The sequence below is a fragment of the Salvia hispanica genome, chromosome 6, assembly GCF_029641045.1.
Source record: "Salvia hispanica isolate PSC_SH4W2 chromosome 6, Shi_PSC_v1, whole genome shotgun sequence".
Taxonomy (NCBI): domain Eukaryota; kingdom Viridiplantae; phylum Streptophyta; class Magnoliopsida; order Lamiales; family Lamiaceae; genus Salvia; species Salvia hispanica.
In genome coordinates this window covers 28,097,888-28,114,757 of record NC_142697.1, presented here as the reverse complement: position 1 = coordinate 28,114,757, position 16,870 = coordinate 28,097,888, and the positions used below count along the sequence as shown (strand labels likewise).

The 16,870-nt window shown below is 35.2% G+C and overlaps 1 protein-coding gene and 2 long non-coding RNA genes across 4 annotated transcripts; 2 read left to right on the top strand and 1 right to left on the bottom strand.

The window, feature by feature from the left end:
• The first annotated feature begins 551 nt into the window (after nucleotides 1-551).
• Nucleotides 552-3,167, top strand: LOC125204093 (protein IQ-domain 26-like). Of its 2 annotated transcripts, none has more exons than XM_048102647.2 (4): nucleotides 552-803; nucleotides 1,318-1,728; nucleotides 2,097-2,303; nucleotides 2,400-3,167. In XM_048102647.2, the coding sequence occupies exons 2-4, from the start codon at nucleotides 1,351-1,353 to the stop codon at nucleotides 2,991-2,993; spliced, it is 1,179 nt and encodes a 392-aa protein (XP_047958604.1). In that variant the 5' UTR covers nucleotides 552-803; nucleotides 1,318-1,350; the 3' UTR covers nucleotides 2,994-3,167. The 2 variants fall into 2 exon arrangements, with proteins under 2 accessions (XP_047958604.1, XP_047958603.1); XM_048102646.2 differs by lacking the exon at nucleotides 552-803 and adding an exon at nucleotides 836-1,210.
• Nucleotides 3,168-12,752: 9,585 nt separating this feature from the next.
• On the bottom strand, nucleotides 12,753-14,271 carry LOC125207724 (uncharacterized). The gene is made up of 2 exons (XR_007174012.2): nucleotides 13,127-14,271; nucleotides 12,753-13,031 (listed from the first exon to the last, which is right to left on the bottom strand). It is a non-coding gene; the product is annotated as an uncharacterized LOC125207724 (long non-coding RNA).
• On the top strand, nucleotides 13,343-16,092 carry LOC125207726 (uncharacterized). Its single transcript, XR_007174013.2, has 2 exons — nucleotides 13,343-13,457; nucleotides 15,897-16,092. It is a non-coding gene; the product is annotated as an uncharacterized LOC125207726 (long non-coding RNA).
• The last annotated feature ends 778 nt before the right edge of the window (nucleotides 16,093-16,870 follow it).

The window sequence follows — 16,870 nt, the reverse complement described above, 5'->3', positions numbered from 1 at the left end:
TCCTCGAAATGCACCAGAGAATCCACGTTGTCGCTGATACCATGTCATCAAATTAAAATATTCTTCTTCTTCTTTCTAATTTAGAGCATACACATAGTAATAAAATTCACAAATAAGCATCTACGCATTTCTTATAGAGATAGTAACAAATTAAAATACTCCATAAATTTCAGAAAAATAGTCGTTACATCGCCACATTCAAATCAAAACCTTAATACCACTCTTAATTACACTATAATCCTCATTTCTCAAAGATTTGACACTTCTTCAAAACTCCACCAAAACAACTATAAAAAGGCACAGATTCCTCTCCAAATCAACCCCAAAAATCAAAATTTAAACCACACCCTCAAAACATCCATCTCTTTCAACAACAAGCCATCAAGATTTCTTCACTGCTTTAATGTGGTAAGTGCTTTTATTATTGACGACCAAAAAAAAGCATTAATTTTTTCAAGAAACAGAGACCCTTTTTTCTCCACCACCGATTTCTTTATTTATTTCAGCTATTTAAAAGCTTCGAAAAAAGGCTACTTAAAAGCTGAAAGTGATATGGGATAAGGGCACTGCTAGTTTTGGTCAGATTCAACCAATTAAAGACTTTATTTTAGTGATTTCTGTTTACTTTACATGAAAAGGGGTCTGCCCATATATTAATGTTAGTTTACAAGATCTACAAATAGTGGTGTTTTTTCTCATATTTTTCGCACGTTGCTCCATGAAGTTGTAAGAGAGAGAGAGATTCTATATGTTTTGTGGGCTTCTGGTTGGAAATATTGAGTGGCTATTTGAATTTGAAAAAGGTGTGTTTGTTTATCTCTTTGAGTGACTTTTAAGGAACATTTGTGTTTTCCTCTTGAATTTGTAGTTGTGAGAGAAATGATTGAACATGAGCTTCTTATTGGTTGGAATTTCAAGTTCAAATTTTCTAATTTTATTTGAATTTTATCATGATTATTGCTATTTTAAAAATCGTTTCTTTCTGTGATGCCTTTTTGTCTTGTAATACTGTTCCTCACGAGGTCGTGTCAGAGAGGATAATTTTTTTCAAAAATTAAATCACAAATGCAAAAAAACCCCAAACCCAAATATAAAAATCCAATCTTTATCACTTCTCTCACTATTTTTTTAAGTTTAAGGTTTTGATGCCATTTGTAAAGGCCATTTTCCCCCCACACTCCTCTGTATTATGCTCTGCCTCTGCTTATAAGTAAAGATTCTGAGTGTCCCTCTCTCTCTTTCTTCCCTCTCTCTATCTCTCTCGCACATAAAGATTCAATCTTTACATAACATTCTGCCATTTTTGTACAATTTCAGCATTGTTTGAAGCAAAATCACTGAAAAAAGAAAATGGGGAAGGCTACAAAGTGGCTCAAGGGGCTTCTTGGGATGAAGAGAGATAAAGAAAACGTTGAAAGCGATAAGAGAGAGAAGAAAAGGTGGAGTTTTGCAAAATCCGGCAAGGATTCCGGCGGATTCAATCAGATTCCGGCGGCTGATCCGGCTTGGTTGAGACCCTACATTGGCGACACTGAGAAGGACCAGAATAAGCACGCTATTGCGGTCGCGGCGGCCACGGCCGCGGCGGCCGATGCTGCCGTCGCCGCCGCTCAGGCCGCCGTGGCGGTGGTCCGGCTGACCAGCCAAGGGAAAGGGGGAGGCTTGTATACAGGTGGCAGAGAGAGATTGGCTGCTGCCAAGATTCAAACTGTGTTTAGAGGATTTTTGGTATGTTATTTTATTTTCAAATGTTATTTACTGATTTCTTGATTTTTTGGAATGTTCCAACAAAAGTTAATTGGTTGGTGTTATTTGTTGTTACACTGATTTAAATGCTTATTTTGTTTATATTTTGTTGGTTTCTTGAAATATAAGCAAAATTAGTAGTAACACTGTAATCAAACAGAATGTTTATGTGCTGTCCTATTCTGATTATTTCATTTATTTGACTGTGATCTTCATGCATCATTGTCTAGGCAGTTCCAATTTTTGAAATTTGAATTTGAATTTTTTGTTCTAAAACCGTTGCTATTTTTGGTGTATTTCAATTGGATTTTTGTGTTGCTAATTTGCCTTTATTTTGGAATTTTGAATAGGCCCGAAAAGCGTTACGGGCCCTAAAAGGGCTGGTGAAGTTGCAAGCTCTTGTTAGAGGCTACCTTGTGAGGAAGCGTGCAGCTGCAACACTTCATAGTATGCAAGCTCTGTTTCGGGCCCAAGCTGCCGTACGGTCGCAACGGGCCCGTCGTTCGATCGGGAATGACTACCGATACCAACTCGAGACACAACCGAGAAAGCCCGTGGTAAGTATAAACACGGCCCGTCATAAATTTTTACGAGATATTAAATTAACCAGTTATGTCGATTTACTAAGGTTTCCCTTTTGGTGAACTTTTCAGAGCCGATTTGATGAAAATCGAGGTGAGTTTTACAACAGAAGGGTCGTCGCAGGTTCCTATGACCCTTCTGTTAACTCATTCGACGATAGCCCAAAAATCGTCGAAATTGACACTTGCGGCCCGAGATCGAGGTCTAGGCGGATGAACGGGTCCGTGTCCGAGTACAGCGACGATCATTGCTACCAAGCAGTATCGTCGCCTCTCCCGTATCCGGTCCCGGCCCGCTTGTCCATCCCCGATTGCCGCCACCCTCAAGATTTCGACTGGGGATTCGTCACGGAGGACTACAAGTTCCGGACCGCCCAAAACACCCCGAGATTCTCGTGCTCGGGCCGGGCCCATGTCCCGGTCACGCCGCCAAAGAGCGTGTGTGGGGACGGCTTATTTAGGCCGTACTCGAACTGCCCAAACTACATGGTGAACACGCAATCGTTTAGGGCGAAGCTGAGGTCGTATAGCGCCCCGAAGCAAAGGCCCGAATCGGGCCCGAAGAAACGCCTTTCGTTGAACGAGATAATGGCTTCAAGAAGTAGCTTCAGTGCCGTTAGAATGCAGAAGTCATGTTCTCAAGTTCAAGAAGATTTTGAATTTTAGGATATGAATATTTATATGATATGCTAAAATTATGCATCTTTGTCAACATATAAAAACTCTCTCTACATGGTTTGTTTTCTTGATAGAATATAACAGAATGCTTATGTAAATTCCTTGACAAAAGTATGTTAAGCACCTTGCTTTGAAGTAATGAAATCAACTTTTTTTTTGTTTTGTTTTTGCTTATAATAGTATATATATATATGTTCAATTCCTCTTCTTCCTTCCCACATAAAAATAAATCTAAGTAGAATTGCAATCGACTAGCAAAACCGATACAAAGGATAATGTATAATAATGTCAATGGCAAGCAATAGATCTTGGGAATGAAAAAATATTACTGATACAATTGTATAGTTTATCTCGAAATTTAAAAACTTCTAATCACTTACTTGAAAATATGAAATTACTTGCACCCAAAAAATTTACTACCGCTTTGATCAAATTAACCATTTAAAGGGGAAAAAATTTATTAATAGATTGTTGAAAATATGTATATTAACTTCTAATCAAAATTTGTTAGTCTTCAATTTTTAAAATCAACATGAAAAACCAAAATGTTTGAATTATTCACAATTATCTCCCGATGAATATTTTTAAGGAAATATTATTTGATATGACAGCGTGAAAATTATAGATAGGCCATTAGTGAGTTGAACGATATGTCTCTTCCAAAATAAAACTCCCACTAAAAATCATTAAAGATACTATAATATGTAGGTGACTGGATTCTTTTATATGAAATAAATACAACCAAATCCAAACTTCACACTAGTAATTTTTATGAGTGATTTTTAAAGTGGTCAGATGAACCAATATTTGACAAAATACTACGGAGTAATTTTTTGTGACAATGGAATTCGACAAAATATATTTTTTTGACTATTTTCCCTATTAAATTATAGCGTACATTATATTTAGCTAAAAAAATCTTATATAGTAGTACTATTTTGAAATGAAAGATATTTACATTGTTGTGTAATAGAACATTTTTAGGTAAGAATCTTAGTACTATTTTGAAATGAACAGATTAGTTGTTTCCCGCCCTTAGTTATATTTATTTTATATAGTACTATTGTATAGTGTCAATATTGAAACTTCCATGTGACTTGGTCATTATAAGAGGGGCACAATTTTCAACTACATGTTTGTTTTTGCAAAATGACAATTGCTCTTGGTAAATTAAATCGCTCTGAATTTATTCCATCCACATATAGGAAGAATATTCTTCAGTTGTACAAAGAACAATGATTGAGATTTTCTTGCATTTTTAAAAAAATATATGTCCTATTTTACTACTCCTAAAGGCTAAAAGATTTCATGAGTTCTAGTACATTTCTTGAAGCTTTGGAAATTGTAGAGGAAAAGTGCTTAATTTGTTTAGGGTCGATGCAACAATGTTTGTAAACAACTTAGGCATAAAATAAGTTACATGAACCATTGCTTTTTTCAACTGAAAATTCAATTGCACTTTAATATTACTCAAACTGAAAAACCCTGTAAATCATAAATAACCAAATATTGTGATTAATTTGAATATTTATTGCACAAAGAGGAATTCACTGGACTTACTATATATGTATATATACATAAACTCACTAACGTATTTATAGATTTTATAAATTTTAATAGTTTTCCAAAATAAGTATTTACAGACTAGCAAATATCAACTACTACTACATTTTATGAATGGTCGCATATTCTTGCAAACACACTACCTAATTGTCATTCAATTATAAGTAATTCATTTTTATCTACAATTATTACATTATAAAAAATATTGCATACGTGGAAGCTCATGTGACACTACCACAGCACCACGTTATTGAATCATTGACAGCTACAAATAACCATTTCCAAATACATCAAATAAAAATACTTTCGCACATATTTTTACTTGCTCCAAGCTAGTGAGGGGAAACTTTTAAAATTAAAAAAATATATATATCATTATATATCAATATTTGTAATTTTTATATTTGTATTATAGCATAAATATCATTTATTTACTGTCGAAATTGAGTATGTTGTGTCTCTATGCATAAACAGAAAACTGAAAAATCAATTTTAATAATCACAAAAAAATAAATAAATTATATTATCCAAGTGAGAATCAATGTACTATCAAATGTCAGTTTCACTTACACACCTCATTGTTATTCAACTCAACAAAATATACTCACATACCTCCAACTATTTAAAAAACAAGAATTCAATTATCAAACGATGTCAACTTTAATTTTACAAAATCCATTAGCTAGCTAATGTTAACTTTTTTATCAAATTTTCAACAAACAAAAGGGTTTTTAATATCCTCCAATATCTATTGAACTCTATATAAAGAGGGACATGTGGCAGTTCATGTACTCTCTTAAAAATGGTTAACTACATTTTTAAATTGATTTATTTCTACATTTTTTAAATTATTTATTGACAAGAAAAGTGTAATGATTAGGGTTTGATTTGAGGTTGTGTACTGTCTCTTGAAAATTGTGGGCTACTTGCTTTCATCATATGAGGTGAGAAATAATCTTCTCTTTTGCTTTATTGAAGTACTCATACTTTATCTGGTAAAATCTATAATTATGAGGCTGTTTTGTTAATTGTGCTCTTTGACTACATTATAGTACTTGGATGTTTCTTTTCTGTTGATAACCTTGTCTCTTTTGCATGTCTTGAGTCTTGACCATCATTTTGTTCCAAAATCATATAGTATAAATTATAATTAATTTGAGGTAGTGAACTAATTTACATCCATAACTTTCTACACATTTTCATTAAATTAATTTGAAAATGTTAGTTTTAGTTAGCTACGAATAAAGCACATGAAAAATGTTTAAACTCACACTATTTGAAAGTAACACACACGAATATAGTTTGAATTCAAGCTCCATAAATAATTTTTTAAATATATTTAAAGCCCAATCATGCATTAAGTAGACATGCATAGGATTTACAAATTAAATGTCTGGCCATTTGAAATTAAACCTTCAAATTAATTAAACATTATATCCCTAATTAACTGGCATGTCTCAAATAATTCAAACACTAACTGCTGAATTTTTATATCTAAAGCTCTTTTCTCCATAATCATGAGAGTGATTAGGGATTGGTCTATCGCTAATGCAATCGTCATCCTGTTGCAAATTCAAGATTAGGAATTAATTAATCACAATTAAAAAAAAACACTAAAGCAAGAGATTCGAATAATAACAATAAAAAAGACTGTACCTTTAGATTAAAAATTTAAAATACTCTATCTTAGATATCTAAGCGGATCTACTGAGTATTTAACAAATGGATTAATTAACACTAATCGAGGTAATTAGTAATTTAATACTCCGTACTAGTTAATACATAATACTCTCTCCCATTTAATAGATTTTAAAAACTTTGAATTTTGAAACACGGAATTTTGTTTTTTGAATGTAACGGCTGCTTTTTAATTTATTAGTCAAATGGGACATTAATGGTTGAGTCTTGATAATAAACTGAATTTTGGGCAAAAAATTTAATGTGAAGTCCCCACATTGACCTTCTTGGAAGGTGGCAAATCAATTTGAGAAAGTGGACATTTTTGGAATTGTGAATTAATTAAGATTTAAGAGCCCTAGAAGCTCATAAGAGGCTGGGGTGACACCTAGGAGATAGGTTATTTTATTTTATTTTAAAAAAAGTTAGTATTATATTTATGGGTTGTCATGTGGTGTGCACTAATATGTGTTTAATGTCAAGATAAAATTATGCTATTAATGTGGATTTGGTTAATGGCCCCAAGTTATTTTGGGCTATATACTATTGTTTTGCAGATTTGCATTTTATGAAATATGCTAGGTATATCACATAGACCACTTTTGTATGAATGATTAATTGTTTTAAGTATATTTATCCTCATTTATCACAACACTAGTATCCAATATTGTAATTTAACCAAAAAATAATTATTTTTTTCAAAAATTGGCTACTAACGCAGCTTGAAACTTCGGTAATTTTTTTTAGGGATATTCACATCTAATATCACGAAACTTTCAAAAAGTTGGGTTTTTCCCACAAATGAAAAAATTCCCACAAATAATATTATGATATAGATTTGTTTTCGCAATTTCTCGACAACAATTTTGAGAGCTTTAAGTTTTTCAATCTCTGAAGCTAGTTTTTCTTGAAGCACACCCTGCAAAATTGTTATTCAATTTATTAAAATAACATGAATTTTTTCATTCGTGGAAAAAAACAAACCGGTGGTAAAGTTCGTGATATTATCTGCCAATTTTAAAGTTCGTGGGAAAAATCCAACTTTTTGAAAGTTTCGTGATACTAGACGCCAATATCCCTTTCTTTTTTCACTTGTGAGTTTTATTTTTTCATGTTTTTTTTGTGGTTATAATATTCTTCTTTGGTTGCTTTGAGGAGACTGCGTTGTTTATTGATATTGGTTGGATATATCGTATGTCGCAAAATAGATACCGGTAGTTAAAGGAGATGTGCGGACTTAACATTGCTGCGTGTTGCTTTCATAGGTACATTTGTTATTATGTTGGTTTTGTTATGGTTTAGATTGTTATTGGTCATGGTCGATTTGTTAATCACCAACTTCAAATATTTTTTCATCTATAAATGTTATAGATAAACTCATTATGTCATTTAAACCATTATTTTTAAACTTATTTGTTTACAAGTAAAAATTGTTAAACTTATTTTTAAACCATTATATCTCGTGGTCATGAAAGCAAAGTAACATTGTTACAGCGGCAGCTCGTTGGAGCATTGTTTCAACATGATCACATATATATAAGGTATAATCCACTCCCTCTGTATTCCTGGGATCGTCAATTAAAGACTTTCAAAATATAACTTTAAACATTGTTTCTTCTGTTTTAGGAAAAAATCATGTTTCTTGAATTGGTCAATTACTAGCATCTCCGGCCCGAGTTTGTTCTTGAATTGGTAACAAACAATTTGGTTGATTAGAGGCTGAGCTTCGCCCCTTGAATGCAAACGAGCTGTTCCGGCCAACACTATATATGGCTGTTTTAGCAGTTGTTGAATCAATATCATGATTTCTATACATAAGATTTAGGGTAGGTTAACGTATGATAATCTTTGGTTATGTATTCAACCTTTTTCCAATAAATAAAACATAGTACTAAAACATAAGGTTTTGAGTAATTAATATATAATTTGATCACCAATTTGTATCCATAAAATACAATTATTAAATGAGCGTTTGCAATAAATTATAGGAGTATTAGCCCATACAATTTTCATACATACTTAAAGTGGCACTACGAGCCTGATCTGGGTATGGGCAAGGGTAATTGTTTATTAGGTCATTAGCAATTCCAAAGTAGCAATCAGAACTAATCTTTTTGAAAGTGATGAGAGTACAACAACCACCCCATGGGAAACCGTAAGGATCGCTGCATATCCCTTTCAACAGCACAAATTTACAATCATCAGGCAAATTCATGTAGCACTCTTTCACATCCACTGTTGTCCAATCACTCATTACAACCAAACTATTTATCATAATCACCATCACCATGACTGAGTTTTGAGGACTCATGCTTCTAAGATAATATGTATAATAACCCTAGTTATAACATCTTGCTTTTATAGATGTCATATCCCTCACTTAGTTCATTTCATTACACGTAACCTTCCTATGTAATAGTAGTGTTTATTGTCACCAGTAATTAAATTGTGGAGTAATTAAGAAGCTGATTTAACCGAAAACTTTTAACCTTTCATTCATAACTGAAAATAGAAATTCAAATTCACATGCTATCAATTCATGGCATCTAATGATGAATATAATCCCTGCACTTTTTTCTCCAAAGTAGGTTGATAGTCGGTACTAGTGCACTTCCGTGGCAAGTCATTGAGCATGTCCATCTCCTGGAACTCGCTCCGGTCGAAATACCAATGTCCCACAGCTTGTGCTATCGTCTGAAAAATACAATTAATATTAAATTAGTAGTGTGTGTGACCAAACAATTTGTGTGATATATACTTTATATAATTCCACTTACTTTGTTAGCTAGTCCGTTTCTAGTCAACGATGAGCATGTTGAACCACGTCTGTATATCATATGGTCATGTCGGTACATAATAGCCTCTCCTTGAGGAGCTTGATGGAACCGGCAGCGGAAGCGGTGTTGGACTTGATTATCATAATTTTACAATTATTAATCACACCAATAAATCACATAATAATCAGATCTATTTAGCAGATTATTTAGACAAAATCTATTCGCGTAATTATCACATGTATCATGCTCATAACTTGAATTAATCATGCTTTAAGAATATTGAAACCTAAAACATGCTTTTCTACGGAGCAGTAAAATACCTAATTAATTCTCCAAAGAATAGAAGATGGCTAGCAGCTTCTCCACGTGACGCTTTGAATACTAGACCACAAATCTTCTCTTTGGTTCCCGAACTGTATTCCAATATCAGTGTAGGCTAATCTTACTAGAATACTAGGACTTAAATAAAGAAGACAGAAGAAATCCTTTTGGGAATAGGAGTGGAATTCGAAATCTCCTTCAGCTAGGGGGCCGAAAATTTTCGAAAATTTTATGAAATAAAATTGTGTTGTTTCTGTCTCCTTTATTCTCCTATTTATATTAAGTTCCTTTTGGGCCCAGACATGGATCTATGGAAGGTTTTGGATATGGGCTCATCCAATTTACTTTTTACTAATTAAATTGAACCCACAATTTAATATAAGTTATAATTGGAATATTACAAGCAGCCACTACAGAAGTAATATTGAACTCTCCCCATCCAAATCCGAAATTACAAGTAATCCGGGTTTCCGTTTAACTTTCATTTCCCGCGCTTAAGATTAAAATATCAATTAATTAATTAATGTCTGCTATTGACTTAATTAATTAACTTCTTATTAATTCCAAGAGTGGACTTAACATGAAACGCTTATTTATTATTCATAGAGTAATCAAACTCCAACTAGCTAGGTTCCGAATAATAAAACCTTGTTTCGCGCTCCTCTTGAGGACATTATCAAACGAGACTCAGCTCGCGCACGATTCAATATAATAGCAATCCTAGCACCGCTAGATATTGATCACCACTACCCAATATATCAGGATAATTGGGTTACGAAAAACGCGCACCATTTGATAAGTCAAAGTAATGCATAATCAATACCGTATGCTCAATGCTAACCTACATTGATTAAGAAACAAATATTATCAAGACCTCGCCTTTCAGTAGATAGCCCAAGGACAAGTCTTGCTGTTAGATCCGTTCAGTGCTATACCACACCAATGTCATCTTATTTCAGTAAGGCTTAGAAACAGTGGCGGATCCAGGATTAAAAAATGGAGGGGGCGGAATAAAATAATAAAATATTAAATGTAATATTTCAATATGTTTTTTTAGCAAAATGAAAGTCTATTACAATTCAAGTAGCTCTAGCATCTGTTAACCGAGACAACTGATTTCTACGGGTATCCATATCTTGAAAACGTTTGAAGATTCTTTCATTAGAAACACTAGCAAAGATGGATCTTTCATTGTATACTACCAAACTGTCATTCAACCACTCATCTTCCATCCTATTCCACAAGTCAGTCTTGACAAATTTCATTGCTGAAAATACTCTTTCAACAGATGCAGTCGCTACGGGTAAGATCAATACCAACTCAATCAGACGATAAACCAACGAAAAAACTTTATCTTTCTTGGTTTCAACAATCTTCTGAGATAGGCTAGCCAAATCTTCAATAGCATTCAATCGTGCATCTCTTCTCACAATATCAACAAAAGTTTCAAGTTGTTTAAACAATTCAGTATGTTGAGTCCATGTGAAGTCCTATGGGTAAAGAGTAGCAAGATGAACAGGCTTATCAATATTAAAAGCATGACGAAATCTTTTTTGGATCGAGGCATGCCATACAACTTAGCAAGTCTGTGGATGTTATTTCAATTGAGCTTGGGACGATAATGGTTATTTTTTTCGGTCAACGGGGCGACATCGGAGGCAACGGAGGGGGCGGATATGGAAAATATACATCCGGGATAAGGGAAAATTAGTCGCATGGTGGGGGCGACCGCCCCCATCTGCCTCCACCTGGATCCGCCACTGCTTAGAAATATGCGGACTGACATTACAACCTTTCTCGATGGATAGTCAAATTCCATCTAGGTTGTGAAATTCATCTTTTTCTTTGTTTAGAACTTATCGTGTTACCTTAAAGTGGACGACGCCCACAACCGGTCTACTAAAACAAAGACTTAGACTTTGTTAAGTTAACTTATACATTTAAACATGCATTAACATCCATTAAATGTAAAACATAACAAAATTATGACAAAAATAATCTGTTTTATTCATTGGAAAATAAAATAAGACTTTTACAGTATTCAATCACTCGAAACGTGATTTCTAGTATACAAACTCTAACAGAGCTATCCGCATGTGTACTTTTCAGCATATTTATGAATGTGTGTACCTAAAATCTAAACAAAAATAATAAAAAAAATAGTATGAGAGATAGATTCATATTAAATCAAGTCAAATGTAGTGGAGAATTAATACTATATATTTCTTTCATAATTTTTATCTCATTCCAATTAGTTATCAATGACAAGAAAAAACACAGACTCCGAAATAGAAACATTACAATATATCATAATTGTCAAAAGGCACGGTCACTGATATGAAGAAAACTGGGTTCAACTTTTTTATTACATTAAGGGATAATAACTATATGGTCACATTATGGCTAACTATAATAGGATATTCATAACAAACAAAAACATAAATTAATAAGTCTATTTTATGTTCATGCGTCTTTACAAAATAACTCTTTACTAATAAAATTAATATTAAATTCTTCAATGGAGTTTGAGTAATGGGAATTGGTGTATGGGGGAATGGGTCCGAGGAATGGATTGGACTGGGGATTTGGCGGTATAATTTTTATCTTTTATTTAGCCTAATTTTAGAATTTATTTATTTTTACACACTTTTATAGTACCGTTTAAAATAAAAATAATGTTAATTATGGAACCTAAAATATCTCCTATCATATTTAGGATTTGTTTCCTAGAAGTATATTTCCTCATGATAGATTTATTCCATAGAAGATATTTCCTTATGGAATATGTTTCCTAGTTTGACTAGAATTAGGGCTCTCTATTTTGCTTATAAATAGAGGTGCTCCCTCATTGTAAAATCATCCTGAAATTATATAGTGAAATCCCTGGCTTGACATCGCCCCCGGACGTAGATACGCATTGTATCGAAGTGGGTAAACCATTTCTTGTGTTCATTCTCCTTTATATTCGTGATTGCCTGTGTTTATTGCCTAACAACTGGTATCTAGAGCCTAGGGTTTAAGAGGCAGAAATCACGATGGGGATCGATGGGAAGATTGCTGTAGAGAAGTTCGACGGATCTGATTTCAGATTTTGGAAGATGCAGATTGAGGATTACCTGTACGGTAAAGATTTGTGGAAACCTTTAAAAGCCAAATCCGAAAAGATGGAACCGAAGGAGTGGGAGCTGCTGGAAAGAAAAACGATGAGCGCGATTAGGCTATCGTTGTCCAAGGAGGTGGCTTATCACACGACTGCAGCAAAGTCGACGAAGGAGATGATGAAGATCTTGGAGGATATGCATCAGAAACTATAACACCCCGAGTTTTCGTGTAAAGATTTTGGAGTATAAAAAAAATTGGACAAAGAGACGATTGGAAATAAAGTGCAAGGAAATTTATATTTCAAGGATAAAAGTAAGGGCTATGCTTTTATTAAATAAATGTGTGGAGGAATTTAAATAGAAATAGTACATGCTTACACTTCTACTTTAGGGGCTCCAATGTCTAATATTACATGAAAATGAGAGTACAACTATATCTATCTCTAGCTTAGAAATTTAAGAGATAGCCAAAAGAAGAATTGAACAAGACAATTGCTAGCAAAGATCTCGAAGGTTCCTTCTCTTTTCTCCCCCATGTTTCTCGAGAAAATGCTCCCCATAAGACTCCAAAGATTCCAGCCTTGTACCTGCAATGTTAACACCAAAAGGATTATTAGAAATAGGCTTCACAAAGACTCAAAGTTGGAGACTTCTCCAAAATAGCAAGTATGACCCAACTTACACCAAAATGGTATACAATTGGATAAACACAAGGAAGAGATAAGCTGGCAGCCCCAAAAATAGGAGTCTTTGCCCCCAAGACTTGCTCAATTAAGTAAAGAAGCATGATGCCAAGAAAGAGATGGAGCTGGCAGCCAAATATGGGAGTCTTTGTCCCCAAGTTTCCAACACAAGAGGACTATATAAGCAGCCTTCCTCTCCCCTCTCCTTTAGACACCACAAATTCACTCAAAATCAAGGAGTGCAGAAGGAAATGAGAGGAGCAAGAAGGCGAGGAGAGGCAGCGGCAAAGCGGAGGAACAGCCGCATAAACCGAGGATGAACCGAGTGAGGTAAATACCTCAACACCCCAACACCATCCTCTGCATCATGATAGAATCCCATGATTAGGCAGGAACTTAGAAAATTTAGAAGCCTCAACAGTAGCAAAGAATAGAATTTCCATGTTAAGCTCAAGAACTTAGAGCTTTAGAGATCTTTCATCATAAGATAAAATAAGAATCGATCATAAGCTGCCTTAGCTAATTCAATGCCTAAAGATGCACCAAGGTTTCACCAACAATCAATTTCAAGAGACTTTAATACCACAAAGCTACTGCCCAAAGAGGAACTCAAGATACTAACTAGATAATGGAAGTTAAAGAACTTAGCTTTAGGCTGATCGAGAAGCTGTCCGACCATGGTCGAGCGACGACGGAGATCCCGTTAGAGGGAGCTGGGGAGAGCGCACGCAGCAGCACTGCTTGCCGGAGGGAAAGCTCGGCGGAAAGCTCGACGCAGAGAGCTGATGCAGGGCGCTGGCAGCAGCGACGGAAATTCGGCGAGCGGCGGACGGCGGACGGCGAGAAACGTCGGCGGCGGTGCCGTGAGCTCTCCGAGCGAGAGTGAGAGGAACCGGCGGAAGGGAAAGGCGACGCCTTCTTCCCCATCGGTGAAATCGCTGGAGAAAGCGAGAGGTGGAGAGAGGTTCCGTCTCTGTCAGAAGAAGAGGGAGTTCGATAGAGATAAAGCTCGACGGAGAAAGGGACCGGTGTCCGGCGACGGTACTGTGATCGCCGGAGACGAGCGGCGACGGAGAGGGAAGACGACGCTGTTCCTTCTTCTTTTAGGGATTTCAATTTGTGAAGAATGTGATTTGGGGAAGGAAAAGTGACGATGGGAAGGGGGTACTGCTGATTTTAAGTAATGGTTTGGGCCAAGTAATTTAATGAGAATTGGGCCAGTAAGCTAATTAAGGATTTGAGCCAAGAATTAACTTAGTTGCTGGGCCTTAGTGAATTAATGGACTAGACTTAAGAAATTGGTAAAAGAAAGGGATCCATTAACTCTAGTCAAGAAATGGGCTATGGATTTGGGTCGAGAATTATTCATGTCGGAGTGGAATTAATTTAAGTGAGTTGGAGCTCAATTAATTAATTCTCAAATAAATATCGAGTTGGAGCTTGATGAATTAATCCCCGGATAATTTATTCTATTTTCGAAGATGGGAGACATTTAACTGCGAGATGCGAAGGGCCAACCGGCGTCGCCCCGCGACGCCTCGGACGGCCGCTAAGGAAATAGAACGAAAGAGAGACGACGTTCTCAAGCCACGAAAATAATTAAGTTTAATAAAAAAGTGCTATTAATTAAATTTCCCGATTTAATTAATATGCAAGTTTCTAAAAATTTCCTAGAAGTGAACGAAGGATAAAAGAATTTATTAGGGGCATGCATTCCTATAAGTATGAGAACTTCTTGAGTCTTATTAGTATGTTGGTTGCTTTCAAAAGGCTATCTCTGCGAGTAAAGGCGGAGTGAGGAAAGAAAATCAATTTAAGGAGTTTGAAGCGAACGAGGTGGGCTTTCGAACTAAAGTGTTTTTACGTGGGCTTTCGAATTAAAGTGTTTTTACGTGGCCTTTTGAACTAAAGTATTTTAGTGAGCTTTCAGTTTAAAGTATGTTTGCAGTTTTTATGAAAAGTATTTGGTGCACTTTCCATTTAAAATATGATATTAAGTGCGAGTTTGCTATTTAATGTGCACTCTTATGAAGAGTGCTATTTGCATAAAGTGAAAGTGATGTTATTTTATGTTATATGACAATGTGTGTTACTTAACGAGTGCTTATGAACTGTTAGCCTCGGTTGATATTTGAAAGTTATAAGTTCGGCTATGACCGATAGAAAAATGAGTGTTAGTCAAATATGTTTATGAGGAAAAAGAAGTTTTTGAAAGTTATGTCAAGCCATGTTTTGTTTTGAACTTTGCCTATCTGATTGTCTAACAAGGGCGATGTCCCTACTAGACCAGGAATTTGTGAATTAGTTTCACCAGGAGTTGTGAATTCGTTTCACCAGGAGTTTGTGAATTCATTTCACCAGGAGTTGTGAATTCGTTTCACCAGGAGTTTGTGAATTTATTTCACCAGGAGTTGTGAATTCGTTTCACTAGGAGTTTGTTAATTTATTTCACCAGGAGTTGTGAATTCATTTCACCAGGAGTTTGTGAATTCGTTTCACCAGGAGTTTGTGAATTTATTTCACCAGGAGTTGTGACTTCGTTTCACCAGGAGTTAGTTCAGATATGGCATAAGTTCCAGGAAAATAGAACAGCAGATCGCTTTTGATAATGACAAGGAAAATGATTTAGTGTTCTCGGATCTTTCACTTAAAATCCCGAGTTTACTTAGGAGTGACTTGACAAAATCAGTTTTTAGAAAAATATATTTCGGCACGTGTCCACTGAGTACACCAAGTACTCAGCCCTGCATATGTTTTACAAATTTACAGATTGAGCAGTGATGACGGCGGGCGGTGTTGAGCATAGACGATGAAGATCCTTCGATAGAATAGTACTTGGATGCGTCGTGTCTCCATACACGATGTCATCTGCTCTTGACTCTTCCGCTGCAATGTAAAAGTCGAGATTTCATTCTCTTGTACCATGCACTCTGATTTTTATATATTCCAAGTTATTTCAGTTCAAGTTCAGTTGTGCCACAGTTTTCCCCCTTTCTTCCCCGCTTCTTTCATCCTCCCCTAGTCGCGATCAACCGGACTTTCTATCCTTAGAAAGTGCAGTCGTGACAGAGTGGTATCAGAGCAATTTTCTTTCTGCTCTGGACCCAAGAGTCTTCTTTCAGTCTTAGTCTAGAATAGTATCTCTGGACTAACAGGTTAAACGTCGAAAGCTCAACACCCCGACTCGTCATGCTCAACTAGGAAAGGAGGTACTTTTACCTTTTAAAAAAAAAAAAAAGGAGATCGAAGTGTCTTATGCAGTAAAGGAAGTAAACTCCCTTGTGGAACAATTTTACAGTTTTCAGCTTTTCAGGAGCGTATTCTCGTTGCGGGATAGTTTTCAGTTTTAAGGAAAGGTGTTACGTATGACAGTTTCAGTTTAAAACCAAGAAAAGTACTTTGTTGTGTTTTGCAAAAAGAGTGAGTTTTGAAGTGAGAAAATGGTTTGATTTTCAAAGTGAGAGTTAGAAAGTTTTTCTACAGTGATGTTTACTTTCAGTCAGAGAGTTTGAAAAGAACATGATATCTTTTATGTATCGAGTTTTCAAACTGTGAGGCCTTTAGAGTAGAGAACATTGACGTTTCTCATAGAACATAGAGTGCCTGGGTAAATAATTTCTTGTGTTCATTCTCCTTTATATTCGTGATTGCCTGTGTTTATTGCCCAAGAAATAATTCATAAATTAAGTTATAATATTTGTATAATATTATCGATTGTTATAATATATATACTTTCTCTGTCT

Bases quoted from the DNA above. Each gene is read 5' to 3' on its own strand.
- LOC125204093 (XM_048102647.2), top strand. From the start codon at position 1,351: ATGGGGAAGGCTACAAAGTGGCTCAAGGGGCTTCTTGGGATGAAGAGA. The intron at 1,729-2,096 runs GTATGTTATTTT...AATTTTGAATAG, and splicing joins CTGTGTTTAGAGGATTTTTG to GCCCGAAAAGCGTTACGGGC. The intron at 2,304-2,399 runs GTAAGTATAAAC...TGAACTTTTCAG, and splicing joins CACAACCGAGAAAGCCCGTG to AGCCGATTTGATGAAAATCG.